The 20,084-nt window shown below is 38.0% G+C and overlaps 1 protein-coding gene across 1 annotated transcript in view; it reads left to right on the top strand.

The window, feature by feature from the left end:
* LOC129262436 (multiple C2 and transmembrane domain-containing protein 1-like) overlaps window positions 1-20,084 on the top strand; it is a 57,391-nt gene that overhangs the window by 25,313 nt on the left and 11,994 nt on the right. Inside the window, exons 5-15 of the mRNA XM_064099809.1 lie at window positions 2,735-2,923; window positions 5,523-5,653; window positions 6,606-6,792; window positions 7,355-7,409; window positions 9,049-9,087; window positions 14,714-14,816; window positions 15,801-15,903; window positions 16,375-16,476; window positions 17,346-17,420; window positions 18,176-18,295; window positions 18,975-19,100. Of these exons, the coding sequence (XP_063955879.1) occupies window positions 2,735-2,923; window positions 5,523-5,653; window positions 6,606-6,792; window positions 7,355-7,409; window positions 9,049-9,087; window positions 14,714-14,816; window positions 15,801-15,903; window positions 16,375-16,476; window positions 17,346-17,420; window positions 18,176-18,295; window positions 18,975-19,100 (1,230 nt within the window). The remainder of the gene's footprint in view (window positions 1-2,734; window positions 2,924-5,522; window positions 5,654-6,605; window positions 6,793-7,354; window positions 7,410-9,048; window positions 9,088-14,713; window positions 14,817-15,800; window positions 15,904-16,374; window positions 16,477-17,345; window positions 17,421-18,175; window positions 18,296-18,974; window positions 19,101-20,084) is intronic.

The following is a 20,084-nucleotide window of genomic DNA, read 5'->3' as shown; positions in this document are numbered from 1 at the left end:
TTCCTGTTTGTCATATCCATATCCTTGGTTCCGTCTGCCTTTTCAGAAAAGCGAGTTTTGCACTGCCACGCACAACGAATTTGAGAACACAGTAAATGTACTGAAAGCACAATTCAAATCGCTATATACAGCTGGGAGGTCTTTCTAAAAAATTGGTGAACCAGGACAGTTGGTCTCAAGTTTTGGAGCTGACAAAAAATGTGTCGTTTGTCCAGAGTCCAGGATGAAACTGCTGTTTTGGATTTACTAATTTTCAACAAAGACTTCTTGGATGCTAATTGTCAAGAAGAGCAGCACATGACTTTACATTTTCTATGTTCTTGAAAGAGTTGTGATTGATCCATGGAAGAACCTGCAACAACAACATCTACTGTAGATTTTAAAAATACGTTCTGTGATGTACATATTCATGCCTGCATCATTGCCTCGACAATGCAGTGTTTTCCTCCTTTTTTTCGAATGGCAGCTTGTGTCTATTTTTTATGAAAATTTTTTAATTAATGGATAACTTCCCTAGTTGAGATTGATCACATTGATTTGATCAATCGCAGCTCTTAGTGAGATGGGGTCCCGGGCCCCGTCTTACAAAGAGTTACGATTTATCCGATCAATCGTAACTCTATGGAAATCCATCAGTGTCATAATTTTTTTCTACGGAAAACTTGCACAATGTCCTCTGTATGCAAAGAGAAGCACCCTGAATTTTCGATAAAAGAATGAATGCATGAATAATATATATACAGTGTTTATAATTCAAATAAATAATGAAATATGGCGGTTGCAAATTACTTCAAAAATACAACCAGCAAAAATATTGTCAGGAATCTCAGATAATCGATAATTTTTTTTAAGAGACAGAAAGTTGACACCCTCAGAACTGTTCTTGCTCAAAACCACTAACTGCATAATACAGTTTGTTATCAATAACATATACTAGAATTCTTTGATAACTTGCTCTTGGTCAGTAAAATGACAGAATTTCAGGAGCGTATAAGTTCTATATCACTACCGGCCGCAAAGAAACGTTATTGCTAACAATGTGCTAACAGAAACTCTGTTACAACAGGTAATCTCACAACGATGCTTAATGTCATAACAACGCATGTTGATGCCCTCTGCATTCATTGGTAACAAACAGAACAATCACAAAACAATACAATTTATTTCATCATTAAATTGATCCAGAGATAAATTATGACAATGTTATATATCCAGTTTGAATATTCAAAAGATATGTGTGTTTCTCTTTATGTCATCAAATTTTCAATAAAATGGAGATTTTCTCCCTTTTCTTCGTAATATTTCTTTCACATGATACTGTAATCTATATTTTCAAATATTTCTATTTGCATAGTGGGTTTGATAGTTACTCCTTGCACACAATCAAGATAAAAGCTTCATTAATTCATAAAGCTCTGCAGACCCAGTAAAATACTAATGGCAGAGGATGAATGCTGTATAATTTTGACAGAATCTTTGTTTATATAGATGAAGTTGTTTTAGCATACAAATGATTTCTCTTGTTAAATGGGGTAAATTCTAGCAGCAAACCTATTGTTCAGGGGGTGGGAGTGAATTATTGTGCCACCCCCCCCCCCCCCCCACTTGAATAGTAATGACATCATGTATTTATGCCCATCCTCTTGCTGAAGGGTTTTAGATTATTTTCCATATTTGTTTGCCAATGTTTCATTCTAATTTTAAGTAATTATTAGCTTAATGCATTTCTGTTATCTTCTCTGAAAGGATTATAGAACTTTTTAAAATCTTGTAAGGATTCTCTTTAATAAGAGAGAGAAAGGGAGGAAGGGAGGGATTGAAATGTCATTTGGATTGAATATCAAAGTTTTTTCGTGCTTTTTTGTCACATTCTTTTAGAGGGTGCATTTATGCACCGCTTGCAACTTGGGTAGAATAAGTATTTGAAATCCCCTTTTTAAATGTACTTCCAAGGAGTACTGTTTATGTTTTCCCCCAAATTGGCACTCTCCATGCAATGTACACGTAGACCTGAAATGAGGGGTCACGTTGGGATGCATGTTTTTTTTTTTTTTGTAAGGTCTATTACCCTGTATTCTGATCTCTTGTTTGAATTAAACTCGGGTATAAAGTTGTAGTTTAACTTTTGATAGCCAATTGTGATAGGTATCTTTAACAGGACAAGTTCAATATATCTGCTCATTTGACACTCAAATGATTAATAGCTGACTGGGAATAATTACTGAAATAGTTTTCTTAATAATTAAAACAAGTAAAGATATGAAACATATAAATGTACACGTAAAGGCAATCTTGAACTATTTGGCTTCTCATGATTTCAACATAGAATTAGACCATGGTCTACGTAAACCCTACTTTAGAATACGGGTCAGTGTTCTTTTATTCAAACAGTAAATGCACTTATAAGGACATCATTTGAATGCATCTAGAATCAATGTTGCATTTATGCTTCCCTAAAAACCGTCTTTCTGGATAAATGCCAATAGTAAATGCATCTGTTTTCGAGTATGCAATTGGTATCCTTACTGCAGGACCATGTTTTTAAATGTGTATCTCTTGTCCAGTTATGGCCTGGACACAAAAAGCCTGACTGCATCACATGACCACTTGATTGTAATACCATGAATTAGTTTGAAAACACAGACCAAAGTATTGATATCTTAATTGAAATTTTTACAGTTTTCAATCAATTTTCTGTATGTTCTCTCTCCCTCCCCCCCCCCCACCCTTGCAGTTCAATCTTCGGCTGAGACGAGACAATGAGATGAGATCAGGGAGTCAGCGAAAAGGGAAATCTCAAACGTGGATAGGGGTGGTAACCATCACGCTCCTGGAGGGACGGAATATGGTCCCTATGGATGATAATGGACTGAGCGACCCCTACGTCAAGTTCAAACTCGGCGGAGAGAAATGGAAGTCAAGGGTATGTTTTTTGTTTTTTTTCTGAGAACAAGACACCGTTCTCATTATATTTTCTAGAATTAGTTTACTGGAAATTGGTTCAGGAAACCAGTTTGGAAGATCGCTTTGCTAGCGTTCCCATTTGATCAGCCGAAAGTGGTTTTCAAAACCTCTTCACGTAAAGTGGTCTTGTTGCTAGGGGAACACTCAGTGGGGTGACATGATTCACGCGAAATTTAAAACCGCAGCGTAGACATTCTACACACAGTGTCTGGAGTAGCGTGCTCGAAAATGTGCGAAGATCGCTTCCCGAAGAACATTTGTGTCCTGACTTATGCTAAAAACCAGTTCAAAGAGGCATAGCAATCTTGAAAACTACATCGCGGTGTGGTTTGCCGAACTGGTTTGGAAGATCGCTTCCAAGACCGCTGTGACCGTTTTCATTACATGTTAAACTAGTTTCCAGTAAACTAGTTTTAGGACGGTAGTGAGAACGGTGTTCAAGACAGACACACTGCTGTCCAATGAGAAAAGGAAGCAACTCTGTTTGTTATCAATTTTTTAAGGATAATTTCTGCATGCTAGACATAATACTAAAGGAATTGGAATCACATAGCCCAGAATTTATGGAATATATATGTTCAGAAGCGAGTAACTCCCTGTGTTTCCACATAAGTTTCCACATAATTCTGACAAATTTCATCTCACAAATCCAAAACTAATAATAGCACACAAATCAATTAGACATTACGGTGCAGATTTATGGAACAATTTATCACCTGAAATTAAGTTATGCTCTACACTTTATTCATTCAAGGCTGTTTTGAAGAGAAATACACTGTTAAAATATGATACCTAAAATTTCTGTGTGTTACGTACCAACCGATATTACAATCCCCCCCCCCTCCCCTGCACTTGCACTCTCGCACACTTTAACTTTTATCAACATGATTATAACTTCCTCATTTTACATTTTCTTTCCCTATCTACTTTTTTGGTAATATTTCTATTATTTTGTGCAATAAAAGATAAGTCTCTTTTATTGCACTATTTGTCTGATTTTCCTTCCCCTTTCCTTTTGAGGCCTTTATCAATTTCAAGCTCTAAGCTTAAGATGAAGGTCTCCCACATTTCAAAATGTATTAATGTTGATATATGTATATATACATTTTTTTTTTTTCTGCTATTTTTTTTTAACACTAAAAAAAGAAGAAATTTATCAGGTATAAGTATGTTTCAATTAGATTGTATATTATGCATATGTTATTAATTATATCATTTGCTTATTATGTTATGCTAAGAAAAAAAATGATTACACTTGTATATGCTTTTTTTTGGAATGTGGAAATAAATAAATCAAATCAAATAATATGACTCATCATCCTCTTTACTAAGAAAGTCATTCCACAGATTTGCTTCCATTTTTGTTATTGCACGGCAGCATAAATTCCTTCAATTTTATGTTATTGTAGAAGTGTTGTTGCTTGTTGGATAAGTCTATTGACTTTAAACCACAAAGGTCTGGGTTTCAAATCCCACTGCAACAATTGCATCATTTGGCAAGGCGTTTATCTACATATGCCACTCTCCACCCAGGTGTAGAAAATTGGTACCCAGGGGTAGAAAGGAACTCTGATTGCTTGAATGTCTGATCAGCGTGGCTGTGCTTACGCTGGGATAAATATATGCAATTTTTAGAAACATTTTATTAAGCGCTTTATAAATATTGCATATTATCATTATCGCATACTGGCTTTTAGAAACATTTTTAAGCACTTTATAAATGTTGCATGTTATCATTATCGCATACTGGCTTATTTCATGAGCACCAGCATATTTATGGGTTGCCTTGAAATAATACATTCTGGGTTTATATTCCCAATCTCACACACAAAACCTCTTTGCAATAGATACTTAGCTGTAAAAGAGGTGGGTAATTTGATACCGAATGTTGTTATCCACAGGGAAAAGCCGATAATATTTTGTGCTGTAATTAAAGTGTTGAATCATTAAGAATATTCAGTGCATATCCTGTAATATATCATCTGATATCTGTGCGTGTTTCCAAACTATTCCCGCTAGGCACCCATTTAATTCTCCTTGAAGAATCATAGTGTCATAGAATCATCGTAATCTGCCAAGAGTAAAAGCTGCATGATTTAATTTTTTTCCAAAACCTAACAATTGCATTAACTGAAATTGAAATTTCTGTAGTCCTACATTATTTTATTAATAATTTTGTTAAGACTTCAAACTAGTTTTGTTGACTGAACCTTAATATTTGGAATAACTTCAATATGTACTGAATTTTGGTTTTACATGTAGAATACTCATATTTTGTGTGATGGACTTTATGGTACTGGATTTCTTGCTGATCATTGAGCTCATATTTTGTGTATTTTTTTATACAAGGGTGAATTGTCCATTGTATCAACAATAGCGTTTGAGTTTGAAAACTCTTGTTGGAATGTTCCTTTTGGAGTGGAGAAAATGCATTTATTATACTATGTGGGCAAGCCAGAATGTGACGACGAAAGATGGTATTCAATTCGGTTCTTATGCCAGAATTGTATTGTACTCTGTATTGTACTCTGAATATGATTATTTTTTTATGTTTTTAGGTTGAGAGTAAAACATTAAATCCCAAGTGGATGGAACAGTTTGACCTGAGGATGTATGAGGAGCAATCTTCCACGCTGGAAATCTCAGTCTGGGATAAAGACTTGGGATCTAAGGATGATATCATGGGAAGGTACATAGAATGGGTGCAGGAGGGGTGGAGGTGGTGGTGGTAGTGATTGGTATTGGTGGTGGTGGTAGTGATGATGGGGATGATGATGATGATGATGATAATGATGGTGGTGGTGGTGTTGGTGATGATGATGATGATGACGATGGAGGTGGTGGTGATTGTGGTGGTGGTGGTAGTGGTGGTGATGATGATGATTTTGATGGCAGTGGTCATGGTGGTAGAGTTTGTGGGGATGGTGGAGCTTGTAGGGATGGTGGTGGTGGTGATTATGAGGTTGATAATTTTAAGGAATAAGGTGATAATCAAGATGATGATTATGGTTATGATCTAGTGATGACCTGAGGATGTATGAGAAGCAATCTTCAACGCTGGAAATCTTCAGTCTGGGATAAAGACTTGGGATCTAAGGATGATATCATGGGAAGGTACATAGAATGGGTGCAGGAGGGTAGGAGGTGGTGGTGGTGGTTGTGGTGGTAGTGATGATTAGATTGATGATCGTAAGGAATAAGCAGATTATCAAAATGATTATTATGGTTATGATCTAGTGATGATCTAGTTGTTGATGATGTTATCTTATTAATGATGGGATTATGGTATTGATTATGATGATGATGATGATGATGTTGTAGTTGATGGTGGTGGTGGCTGATGATGATGATGAAGATGACGCTATTGATGATGATGATAATGAAGATGAATATCATGACGATGATGACAACAACGACAATGATTATGATGATGGTGATGAAGATGATGAGAAAGAAGAACAGTCAATTTGCATTATCTAATCTGGATAAAACTAATACTGTATCTTTTTGTTACTTACCCGTGAAAAAATAACAAAATTTTAGTAAAATCTAAAAAAAAGTCCCCAAAAATGTTTGAACTAATATGATACAATGAACCAAATTTACATATTTTATGATATATTTACTGGTTCTGTTTGTAGGTCACATATTGACCTTTCGACCCTTGACATGGAGCAGACCCATCAGATGACCATTGAATTAGAGGACAATGCAGGAACTCTGGACATCTTACTGACCATCAGCGGCACTGTAGGAACAGAGAACGTCTCGGACCTTGCTAACTATAAACATGATCCAAACCTGAAGAGAGAGCTCTGCCTCAAATATGTAAGTTAATCCTCTTGCTAAGCAGTGGTGTAAATTCAGGGGAGGTCATCAATGGTTGCTTTAAGTATGTGTGAACTTATTGAGTGTGATTAGTTGAGTTCTAACATCAAACTTTTGACAGTCTTCTACAGCAACAGTTTTTGTGTGTCTCAACTTATACTCAACTTTGAATAATAATTTTGGTCTAATTATTTGAAATATCTTGTACAATCTTAATGTGCTTTCACATTATTTTCTATTTCATTATTTTATTCAATTTTTGGCCATGGATCTGTCGAATTCTTTCCTTTTTGAAGACTTAAAATTTTGAGATTAGTTGCATATTGTATGTGATGAAATAAGATAGTTAGTAAAAGACAATTGAATAATTCTATTATACAAAAATTTTCCCACTTTTATTTAATGCATTATACTAATATCTCATACCACCCACATCATATGTGTTTCATAATTGTTTAGTGTATACATTTGAGCTTACTTTAAGAAATACTTTGTTGTTGTTGTTGTAATGTTTTAGAAATAAGCAATAAAGGGTTTTATATTCATTTGCTTTTATTCCTAGGGGCTGCTCAACTCATTTAAAGACGTCAAGGATGTCGGCTGGTTACAGGTCAAAGGTGAGACAAGTCTGACATTTAAAACGCATAATTCAATATGTGACTATCCACCCCAAAACCAACAATAAGTTGCCCAAAATGAATGTTGAGATTTCTATTGAGCTGGAAGAGCACACCCTGAGCTTTAAAATTATATCTAATTTGTCAAAATTGATCAGCAATTATCCACACAAGTACTTGATTGAATGCAGAAGAAACTAAGTGAGAGCTTCAAGAAATATAAGGGAGAAAACTGTTAAATTCGGTGGATCTATCGGTTGCAACGGACAGGCCTAAATTGGCAATGCCTCATGGGCAAAAGTCGACATCTGTTGCACGCAGTAGTACTAAAGTGCATACAAGCATGCAATTATTCAGCACGGCTCAACAGGATATGCTCTTTACTAGGGTCCAGGAGTTGGGAGAGACATTTGCCCGCATATATCTGTGCAAAATTTAGACTGTATTTGATGAATTCCTGCCATATGGTTTTCATTTTTGAAGCATCACAGTCACATTACAGTACACTAGCACCGTGCGCTGCCTGCTCCTGTGCGCGATGTCGACCGTGAAGTGAGACAATCTGCCTGTTCGCTGCAACCGATAGATGGCGCACCATATTGTGAATCCACGGAATTCTAGGTTCACTCAAGAATGAGATATGTAGACTGTGCCCTTTCTGGGAAACTTCCAAGCAGTCACCAAAACGTGTGTCAAAGAAAATCTTGTATCTTGTTTTCTATTCAAATATACAACTTGAAATTTTGACAGTATGAAGAATAAGAATTGGGTGATCCCATGCTAGAAAAATCAACAATTTTCACAGCACTTTTCAACCTGCTGTCCAAACAAACGAGGAACTTCAATTTGTTTTGTGGTAATATTAAAGTACTATTGGTTAGTAATGTAAAAAAAATGACAACCAATAAAAATATGTTTTCCATTGATGAATTAGGGGTGAAAATGTTGCGTGTCGTATGGGACATTTCTGAGTCCCTTACGACACACGACATTTTCACCTTTTTTAATTCACACATACTCAAACATTTTTTGTTGGTTATGAGTTTTTCACATCACTACTTGCGCTAACCTTATCATTGACAAAAAATAAAGTTTTATTTCTCAAGCATTCAGCTAAGAGGCTATAAATTGTTGTCAAAATGTTGTCAAAATGACACATATGGAATTGCCCAATTACTCTTTGAAATAAGCTATTTTTTTTAGTTTTTGCTTTTCAAAGACCAAATTAATATTTTGGCTATTTAGAGTAAACCTTCCCTGGTGTCTTATGTTGGCATTGGGGTGGTTGGTTACATGTAGGTGTGAACTGAGTAATATTTACTACAGTAAGTGTGATAAAGTTCATACACAGAGTTGTAATTTGGATAAAAACTTGATATCGTATCAACTGAAGATTCATGCTCCAAATGTATGAATTTCACATACTTTTTGGTATTATATTGATTGTTATTTGTATAATTTTTTGACAAAATGATTGTTACTGATTTCCATTCTTATTGATATTATTGAGAATGATATGTGTGAACACAAAGAATAAATGTAAGCAGTTGAAGGTAAATTTAGGTATGAGATGACCATCATGTGGTAATGAACAATATTTATGTAATAACATGCATTTTTTGTGTTTCTGATTTTGCAGTAATCAAAGCACAAAATCTTCAAGCAGCTGATATTGGAGGTAAGTAAGAAATAACAACTTTTGTCAAGGTGATGGGACAAATTATTTATTTTAGGGTGATTTAGAAGTAGCTATCTCTTGGAGCCAATCTTTTTTTTTAAGAAGAGCTAGAGAAAGAAAGGAAAGCTCTTTTCTCTAAAAAGTGACTCGTAAACTGAAATGAAAAACTTTCATCTTGCCTCTATTTGCTTGTAGCAAAATGCTGTGTTTGTTTGATTCACAAGTATGGGTAATGCTTGCTTACTCATGCTTTAAAAGGAAAAGATAGTACATGGTGCATTGCGACTGATGATAGTGCACAGTGCAATACACTTTCATTTCATTGTGCAAACTCTAGATAATGATTAGATTCATGGTGACTTTACAGAGAAAAGTTGGTTATGTGAGAGATCAGTTTAGCATAATAATGATAATAATACCAACATGCTTATATAGCACATATCACTGCCAAATGCGTCCCTATGCGCTTAATTGGATATTATTACCCTGGCTTTAGCCCCGCAGCCTTTTACAGCGCGATGGCATTTCAAGGAATAAATTCATGCCAGGTACCCATTTACCTCACCTGGGTCGAGTGCAGTACAATGTGGATAAATTTCTTGCTGAAGGAAATTATGCCATGGCTGGGATTGAACCCAAAGTTCAAAGACTAATCCACTGGGCCACAACGCTCCACATAGCATAGAAAGCCACCTCTCAACCTAACCCTCCTTCTTGGTCGCCCCCTTCCCCTCTGACCAGCCGCCTCAAACTCAGGTGTCCTCCTCAAAACATGATCAACATTCCTGCTCATGACGTGTCCATACCAACATACTCCGTTCGCTTTCGCCATCTGGTGGGTGTTTGGTGAAAGTTGTCAGCACTGACTAAATTTCAGTGAAATCCTTGGTTTTGATTGGCTGAAAGGCAAGGCCTCTGACTGTTTCTGTGGTAACTGTCGGAGAAAGACAACTTGTCAGTGCTGATAACTTTCATGAAACGGCCTCCTGATCCACCATCTCTTCCAACTCCAGCATCTGCATCGAAACCTCGATCTCCTTCCTTTCCATCAGCTTCACACCACACATCCTCGTGGACTCACCATTGCTCCCTCAGTCCTTCTCAAAATCCCCTTCTCATTATCAGCAATAATTGACTGTATTTGATATACATTAATAGTTGTAGGTCTATTTTTTAAATCATGATGTATGGACCCATTACTTACTGAAATTGGAGTCTCTGTAAAAAGCATCTGGAAATTAATATTCAGTGTTCAATGTGTTAAAGCGGAGGCATCTTGGTCTAGTGGTTCTGACTCCAGTCTCTTAATCAGAGGGTAGTGGGTTCAAATCCTACTCTGGGTGTCAATTTCCTTCAGCAAGAAATTTATTCATATTATACCTCACACAACCCAGGTGAGGTGAATGGGAACCTGGCAGGAATTCATTCCTTTAATAGTTGAAATGCAGTGTGTCTAACAGCTGCTCTGCTAAAGCCAGGGTAATTATGATGCATTGCTGCTCAGCACTAATAGAGAGCTTCTGAGAAAGTATGTATTAAGTGCTTTATGAGCAATTACAATTATTATTATTATCATTATTATTATCATTATCATTATTATTGTTATTAATATTATTATTCATATATTGGCATCTGTCTGTCTCGAGAGACAATAGAGTTTGCGCTGGTAGTTTCTTTTACTTCCTAATTCATAAAGTGCAGCTCCTGCGATGACTAAATAGTCCAATCCTTGAGAAGCAGGTCTTGTTGCAGTTGCTGCATACAAATGTCACTTGTGGCTGAGCTGTTGGAGCCATGGCTATCTGTCGTCTTAGTTGTCTTTTCTCCTCCCATTGATCTACTCTTCTCTGTTCGCTCCTTTGGATGCCAATCTTCACAGCATGTCTCCATTTGGGACGATTTGCAGCTAGGGCTTCCCAGTTTGCAGTGTTGATTTCACTGGTCTTCATATCCCTCTTGCACACATCCTTGAAGCGGAGGACAGGTCTTCCAACAGCCCTGGTCCCGGTGGCTAGCTCTCCGTACAATATGTCTTTTGGAATACGGCCGTCATCCATTCTAGTGACATGCCCAAGCCATCTCAGTCGTCGTTGTGTTAGATGAGCATAGATGGTTGTCATTCCTCCCTTCTTGAGGACATCCTTGTTTGGGATGTAGTCCTGCCATTTGATGTTCAGGATTCGTCTCAGACAGCGGAGATGGAAAACGTTTAGACGACGCTCCTGGCGTGCATACAAGGTCCATGACTCACTGCCATACAGGAGAGTGCTGAGCACACAGGCCTCATAGATCTTCATTTTTGTGTTGGTGGTTAGTGAAGTGTTCTCCCAGGCCCGCTTTGAGAGTTTAGACATCATAGTTGCTGCTTTGCCAATGCGTATGTTGAGCTCGGGATCAAGAGAGAGTTTGCTGGAAATCATGGAGCCGAGGTAGGTGAAGTTTTCAACCACTTGAAGGGTGTAGTTTCCAATGGAGATATCTGGAACACTCCGTACATCCTGGCCCATGATGTTTGTTTTCTTGAGGCTGATGGTGAGGCCAAAGTGTTCACAAGCTTCTGAAAAGCAGTCAATCAGTCTCTGAAGGCCTTCCTCTGATTGGGATGACAGAGCAACATCATCAGCAAACAGCATGTCTCTAATCAGGATTTTCCTCACTTTCGTCTTAGCCCGAAGTCGTGCAAGATTGAGTAGTTTTCCATCGCTTCTTGTGTGTAGGTACACACCGTCCTTAGATGATCTGAAGGCGTGTGAAAGCAGCACAGAAAAGAAGATCCCAAAGAGCGTAGGGGCAAGCACACATCCCTGCTTGACTCCATTCTTGATTGGGAATGGGGCAGAAGTAGAGCCGTCATACTGGATGGTGCCCTGCATATCATCATGGAATGATACAATCAGTTGAAGCAGTGTGGGAGGGCATCCTATCTTCTGAAGCAAATTGAAGAGAACCTTTCTGCTGACTAGGTCAAAGGCCTTGGTAAGGTCGATGAACGCAATGTACAATGGCTGTCTCTGTTCACGGCTTTTCTCCTGCAGTTGGCGAATGGAGAATATCATGTCAATGGTTGATCTTCCAGCCCGAAATCCACACTGTGATTCTGGGTACACACGGGCTGCAAGCAAATGCAGTCTGTTCAGGATCACTCGGGCGAATGTCTTTCCAACAGTGCTTAGGAGGGAGATTCCGCGATAGTTGTTACAATCACTGCGATCCCCTTTGTTCTTGTATAAAGTAATGATGTTGGCATCGCGCATATCATGCGGAATTGTTCCCTCTTTCCAGCATTGACAGAGCAGTTCATGGAGGTGGCGTAGAAGATCAGTGTCCTTTCCGGCTTTGATTAGGTCTGGGGGTATACCGTCTTTTCCTGGAGCCTTGCCGGAGGTCAGGGAGTTCACAGCTTTTGTAAGCTCTTCTAAGGAGGGTACAGTATCAAGATCTTCCATGACAGGTAAGCTTTCGATGCTCTCAATTGTAGCTTCATTGACCATCACCTCACGCGAGTAAAGCTCTTCATAATGCTCAACCCATCTCTCCATTTGAAGCTTCTTGTCTGTAATGATCTCCCCAGTAGTTGATTTGAGATGTGATGTCTTTTTTATGGTTGGCCCAAAGATCTTCTTTATGCCTGCGTACATACCGCGGGTGTTGCCGTTATCTGCAGCAAGCTGGATGCTCTGACATAGGCCTAACCAGTAGTCATTGGCACAGCGTCTAGCAACCCGTTTGACATCCGTCCTCGCCTTTCTGAGGGCTGTGAGCGTCTTCACAGATGGATCACTCTTGTACTTAGCGAGTGCTGCTCGTTTTGCTTCAATGACAGGCTCCAACTCTGTGATTCCAGCTATGAACCAGTCTGGGTTCTGCTTTTCTCTCTTGCCGAATACTTCCATGGCTGAGTGATGGATTGCATCGCGAATGTGATTCCATCCTTCTTCAGCAGTAGCAGAAGGATAGTCCTGGAGGGCCTGTTCGATGGAGTCGGCGAAGAGATCCTGCAGGTCACGACTTGATATGTTTGCAGTGTTAATGCGTGGGCGAGCTTTCTGCTTTGAGCGATGTATGCGCTTGGGCTGAAGGCGCACCCTGCTGGCAACCAGTGAATGGTCTGTGTCACAATCCGCACTGTGGTAACTTCGGGTAACTTGGACACTGTTCAAGGATGAGTTTCGTGTGATGACAAGGTCTAGCTGGTGCCAGTGATGAGATCTGGGATGTCTCCAGGATACCTTGTGGCATGGTTTTGTGGAAAAAAACGTGTTGGTGATGCAGAGGTTGTGGTAAGAGCAGACTTCCAACAACCTTTGACCGTTTTCATTCAGTTTACCAATGCCGAAGTGTCCGATGCATTTGGGCCAGGAGTCATGATCCGCTCCCACCCGTGCATTGAAGTCTCCTAGTAGGAATAGGTGCTCGTTGGCAGGGACGTTAGCAATGACAGAGTCCAGATGCTCATAGAACTGGTCCTTTGTCTCTGCAGAACTGCAGAGCGTTGGGGCATAGCAGCTTAGGATGTTCACTAGACCGGAGGCAGTTGATAGGCAAAGTGAAAGGATGCGTTCTGTGCCTCAATCGAGGAGAGTAAGGAGTTCCTCACTGCGAATCCAACGCCATGCTGTCGCCGTTCCTGTGGCTCTCTCCCCTGCCAAAATATGGTGTAGTCCTCTTCTCTGATACTCCCCTCTAAGGGGAGTCTTGTCTCTTGAAGTGCCGCAATGTCAATGTTGAGCCTCTTTAGCTCACGGTCGATGATCGCTGTCTTGCGGGTGTCATCGACCTCTTGAAGATTGTCTGAGATGCCAGGACACATAGTCCTGACGTTCCAGCTTGCCAAACGCAAGGCTGGGGTTTTCTTTATATTTCGTTTATTGCTTGGTGCAGTAGTTTCAGTCCGCTTGTCGAGTCAATTCTCTAAGCTCCAAGCACCCGATGGAGCAGGCGGCCTGTGGCGGGTCAGCACCTTACTAACTGGGGGCTGCCCAGCTTGAGGTGGGCGGTAGCTGACCAGTGGAACACGAAGATCCCTCCCACCGACGGAAGCAACCCGTAGCGCCTGAATCCTACGCCAATCGGAAAAGGCTTATAACTCGTGACTGCTGCTTCCCGTGTTGTTTCTGCCACTTTTGACAGTGGCACTGAAGTGTCCTCTCCAGAGCGCAAGCCTGGGCTCTTTCTATGGAGATCCTGGGTAGCCCAATCGTCAGAATCCCCCTCTCGGCCTCACTGATGTAGTCCAAAGGAGAGCAGAACAATACATTTGGCACCAGTTTGGCTGCAGGAGCTGCCGGAAGAGTGTCGAGACGAACACCAGACCGCCTGCGGGGCTCCACTCCGGTTTTCAACGAGGTTAACTCCCTAGCTATTTTCCCATAGCTGGATGTCCGTCACCCTGGACAGGGGCCCATACCGGGTACTGTCAGCCGGAGCCAGCTGAGCCCGGGACTCGTGTAAGGCAGGGTCGTCACGCCCTGAAGCAGTGAACTAGGTCACTACCCACTCCAGAAAATTAATTGTTATTAATATTATTATTATATTATTAGTATTAGTATTATTTAAGTAAGTGTCAGGGAATGTCCCTCAGGGAATGTCCCTCAGTTTGAGTTCAAATGATCTTGTCTCGGTGCAGGTAAAAGTGATCCATTCTGTGTGTTAGAGATGGTCAATGCCAGACTACAGACTCAAACAGTTTACAAGACATTACATCCTGAGTGGGGAAAGGTCTTCACATTGTAAGTTATTCATTTATATAATAAAACAATTATATGGCTGTAAATGAGGTTTATTATGTTAAATATTTGCAATCAATTGCAAATATTCTGTTGCAATTTTACAAGTTATAAATAAATTTCAACTTCAGCAAATCATATTACAATGCTTGTTTCAAGAAGCAGATTAGAAATTAATCAGAAATTTGCAATTAATTGAAAAAAAATTATGATTGATTAAGGGACCGAAACGCCCCATGTTAGAGCCTAAGTTGTAAATATTACTATATGTTATAAAAATGTCTAAATATATTTTTACAGCCATGCTATTCTTGACACTGTAGTTTCATGTCAATATATATTCTGTTTTCAATGCCACGCTTGGTAAAAAAAAGGAATAAAATAATACTTGATATTGGCAAAAATCATTTTGTAAATCGTCATGCATAGTCTAATATGACATTTAAATGACTTTGGTACTGCAGAAAGAAAGAACTCAGAATTATGCATTATTGCTAGTAGCTGGTAGAACAATCTTGTATTAGAAATTAGAATAATTCTCTTACTAGATATTGTCTGCCGTGAGATTAAATGATTCATCTTGTCTATTTGTGTCCCCTTTCTTGCTTCTCTCTGTCTGTCTCTCTCTCTTATGCATACACCCCCTTTCATCAAACTAATTTCCTCTTTCCTCCCTTTGTTTCTTACTTCTATCTTTTCTACTCTGTGTCTTACCCACTCCCTCTTTGTCCCCTCTTTCCTTTTCTTTATCTCTCTTTTCTTCTCCCACTATCTCTGTATCTTTCCATCTCTCTCTTGCTCTCTCTGTCCTTCTCTCTCTTTCTGTCTGTTTATTTGTCTCTCTTCTTCTTATCTCTCTCCCTCTGTCTTTCCTCGTTCTCTGTCCCCCTCTCTGTCTCTTTCTCTATCTCTCTCTCCAATCTCTCCCTCTGCATTTCTCACTCCCTCTCCCCATCTTGCCCTCTGTCTGTCTGCCTCCCTCTGTAGGCAAATCAAGGACATCCATTCCGTATTAGAGGTGACGGTGTACGATGAAGATAAGCATGGTAGTCCCGAGTTCCTGGGAAAAGTAGCAATTCCAATCTTGAAGGTATGACCACCATACATTCAAATTCATTCGCATATGATTTGATCAACCACAGCGGTTTACCAAAGCTTGGGTTGTGGGTGTGTTTGATTTATTCTTGGCTTCTTTATTATGGGGCGAAGGGGGGATTGTCGTGGTGTTCATCTGTGGTATTCAATCAACATGCCATATTGTAAGTGCCCATCATATTTTCATATATATATTGATTTTTATTTTTTCCATTTATGTACATGTATGTTTAATAAAGTACTTAAATAATTTTTAAAAATCTATGAATCCCTAATTTTACAAGCCTTGGTATCTGTTACATTTAAAATAAAACTATTGAGATTTTCTTTCTCATGTTGAAAGTACATTTAAAAAAATGGGCAAACAAAGATTTCTATTTCTATGGTACAAGTTATCCATTTTTTATGGCAGCTGTGGCAGAGAAGATTTTCTACTATTTCTGCATATTTGTCTTCATTTTTATAGGTGAAATGTGGAGAGAGGAGGCCATACACACTGAAAGACAAGAAGCTGAAGAGAAGAGCCAAAGGAACTATTCTACTGGAGCTGGACTTCATTTACAATGATGTAAGATCAAGGACTTTCAATATAATGAATCCAAGAGGAGTAGTGTTATCTTAGTCATGCCAAATATGAAAGAAAAAGTGGGAGAAGGTGTCATCAGCTTGCGTATTCATGGCAACATGCAATCAACTGTTTTATCAGAGATGCAAAACTTTAAAATGCCATAACCGCATTGTATTGCATCAGATTTTGATGAAAGTTGCAATTTGTATCAATTTCGGGTTGAAGTAATTCTTTCAATCTTGTTTATGATTATGATGAGGAGTCGTTAATTGAAATTTGTCTTTCCACTCGTGCATTTCTTTAATTACAGTGTGAAAAGCGGAAGTATACCTTGATATTAAGTTGGGTTTTAATAAAAACAGGATAAAGATAATGCAAAATATTGGTAAAGTTTAAATGAAAATGTGTCAAAGAATAACAGAATTATGATTTTTTTAAATTAAAGTTTTTAGTTCGTGGCATCCCAGACAAGCAGCTCTTCATAGGTTGTGTGATATCATTTACAAAAAATGCAATTTTCTCAAAAAATTTAAAGTGATGTTACTTGTGTGGTGGATACATGTGTATATAATCAGACACATCATCTCATACCTCCTTCTATAAGACAAATACTTGTATTCATCTTATTCCATTAAAAAGAAAAGGAATTAATTGAATTTTACTTGGTATACATGTATGGGGTAGCCGCTCACATATCACATCACGAATTAAAAACTTTAAAAATTCATAACTTTCTTATTCTCTAATGGATTTTCATCAAACTTTCACCAATATTTTTCTTTATTTTGTCTGCTTTTATTAAGATTGACTTATCATCAAGGTAAACTTCCCCTTTAATAGTACTCTAATTTTCCCGTTCCTACATGTAGATCAAGGCTGCTATTAGAACCTTCAATCCAAGAGAGGACAAGTATATGGAACAAGAGCAAAGATTCAAGATATCAGTAAGTATACAATGAAACCAGTCAACATTCAACGACGCTGGAATATTTCAATCTGACTAACAATCCAAACCTGTACCAGGGTCCTGTTTTGTAAAGACAAAAATAACAAATGCAAACTTTATATAACAAGTTTACTATCAGCCAATCAGATTGAAGGATTTCAGTAGCTTATAACTCTTATTGCAAATTTGTTATTATAACAAGTTTTATGAAATAGGACCCAGATCAGAATAATCCGGCACCTCAGCTACTTATTGTGGAAGGAATAGTTATAGGTTTGAATTTCATATCAATTTGAGCTTGAACATGAAATCTTGAATCCAACTGGAATTCATAAAAAAAAAAGAATCATTACCTCAAATCCACTTTGAATCCCTCTCGGAACGATGAGAATGACAACAATTCATAATCCATGAGAAAATGATCTTTATTTGTATTATTTTTCTTTGAAAATCAAGAAAATATATAAAGTTGTGCACTATTTTATCTTTGAAATGAAATTAAAAAAATACTCATCTGGCACCTGTTGCAAAAAGAGTTGTATTTATGCAACATCCCCTAGTACTTGCGTTTAATTAATTGGTTGAAAATCAAGTAATGTTTGATTTTTAGAGATGTGTTTGATCACAGCTCTTTCTGCAAAAGGCTTCCTGGTGCTGTAAGAATGCTTTGTTGTAACAAGCCCCCTAATTCTATTAAACATAGCCAACAAATATCAAAGGTGATTTTATTCTTATTCTTTTTTTTCCTCCGAGGTACTACAAAACAATCTATCAAGAGTGAGTAACATGGTAACAGACATAGTGAGCGTTGGGAGATTCATTAATAGTTGCTTTCAATGGGAAAGCAAGCTACGTACAATCATTGCATTCGCTGTAAGTATATACCTTTGCTCAATATTTTCTTCTCTTTCTTTTCGTATTTTTTCTTTCTTTTTTTCTCTTTTCTCTCTTGTTGTTGTTAATTGTATTTCTGCTTGCTATCCACTTATCGAACCTTGACTACATTTAAAATTTTTCACAATATTTTGAAATTGTCTGTTCGTCTTAAATTTTTTTTTTTTTTTTTAAGTTATCCTTAACCATTTCTTTTTTTATTTTCTCTTTTCTTACCTTCCACGATCTTTCCACACTTTCATTGAAGTGTGTGGGATGTTCAAAAACCAATGTTTACCTGCAAAAATATTACAATCCAAAACAAATTATAATTTCTCTTTTTCTGAAAAAAAATCTAGGAACATTTTCAAGTCATTTATCAACAATCAATTTCATTTCAAATGATTACAAAACCTATTAATGGTACATTTGAGTGTTTTTTATTCTCACCATTAATGCCATTGTGTGCGTTAACAAGGAATTTATCTACATTTGCCTCTCTATACCCTTTAAGGGAAGTCAATACTTCATAGGTTGATGATTAGGTTAATGTCACACATTGATCTTATGGTGGTGATGTGTACATTTTGCATATTAAAGTGCATCCAGTGACCAGGGTGATAGTATCTGAAAAGATACTGAATTGTGCATCATTTGTTTTATTTTCATATATTTGCAGGCCTTCCTCATCATTGTATGGAACTTCCAGTTGTACATGGCTCCACTGGCGATCTTAATGCTCTTCACGTGGAAGTTTGTAGAGCAATGGATTGTCTCTTCATACAGCAAACCACCGGATGAGGATGTAAGTATAGATACGAAAATTAATTCTGATATGTTTTGTATTGTGCCAATTTGCAAACTTGCAAATATTTCAAGGCAACAAATAATTTTTTCTTGGGTGTTTTCTTTGTTCATCTGTTCTGGCAATAACGTAAGATTTGTTTAAGGAATAATTTTAATCTTGATGTAAGGGTCACAAGGTCAAAAAGTTCATTGGGAAAATAAAAAAATGGCTTGTTCTTGCGATACTTGAAAAAATGTTCGAATTCACACTGCCGAGAATCCATCTAGTTTTTACCTTGATATGGGATTTTGACCCAAACAGGGTACCAAGTCTTCGGATAACCCTCTGGAACTCCAACCCATAGAGGACAAACTATTTTTTACCCTTTTTTAAATTGAAAATGTTATAAACTATTGATTGATTGAAATAGCATCTTGAAAACAAATATTTAATCGACTTATCGTTGCAGGATCCAGACATGGATCCAGCCAGATTAGGTATAATAGTATTCTGCACACAGCCCTTGAACTGATGGGTGTTTCATAAAGTTGTTTGTAAGTTAAGAATGACTGGTGATCCTTTTAATTCTTGTGGTAAATGATATTCACCATTAAATGTTCATTGGTGTTTATTAAGTGCGTAAGAAAGGTTCGCCAATCGTTCTTAAAGTGGCTCTAAACTTACAATCAGCTTTATGAAACGGGCCCCTGGTGGGTGTTTCATAAAGCTGTTCGTAAGTTACGAGCGACTTTAAGAACGACTGGTGATCCTTTCTTGTGTTAAATGATGTACACCAAAATGTTCATCCGCGATGGTTTAGCACGTAAGAAAGGTTCACCAGTCGTTCTTAAAGTCACTCTAAACTTACAAACAGCTTTATGAAACAGCCCCCTGGTACATGTATTGTATCTACCCTGACTGGACCCACCACCATAGGAGAATTTCCCAACCAGAATTTGCATTTTATGCCTTGTCAGGGTTTGCGTTTCTTGGATTATTTTT

Source organism: Lytechinus pictus, chromosome 5, assembly GCF_037042905.1.
Source record: "Lytechinus pictus isolate F3 Inbred chromosome 5, Lp3.0, whole genome shotgun sequence".
NCBI lineage: Eukaryota > Metazoa > Echinodermata > Echinoidea > Temnopleuroida > Toxopneustidae > Lytechinus > Lytechinus pictus.
Note: the sequence above shows the minus strand (reverse complement) of the source record. Positions and strands in the feature narration are given on the sequence as shown.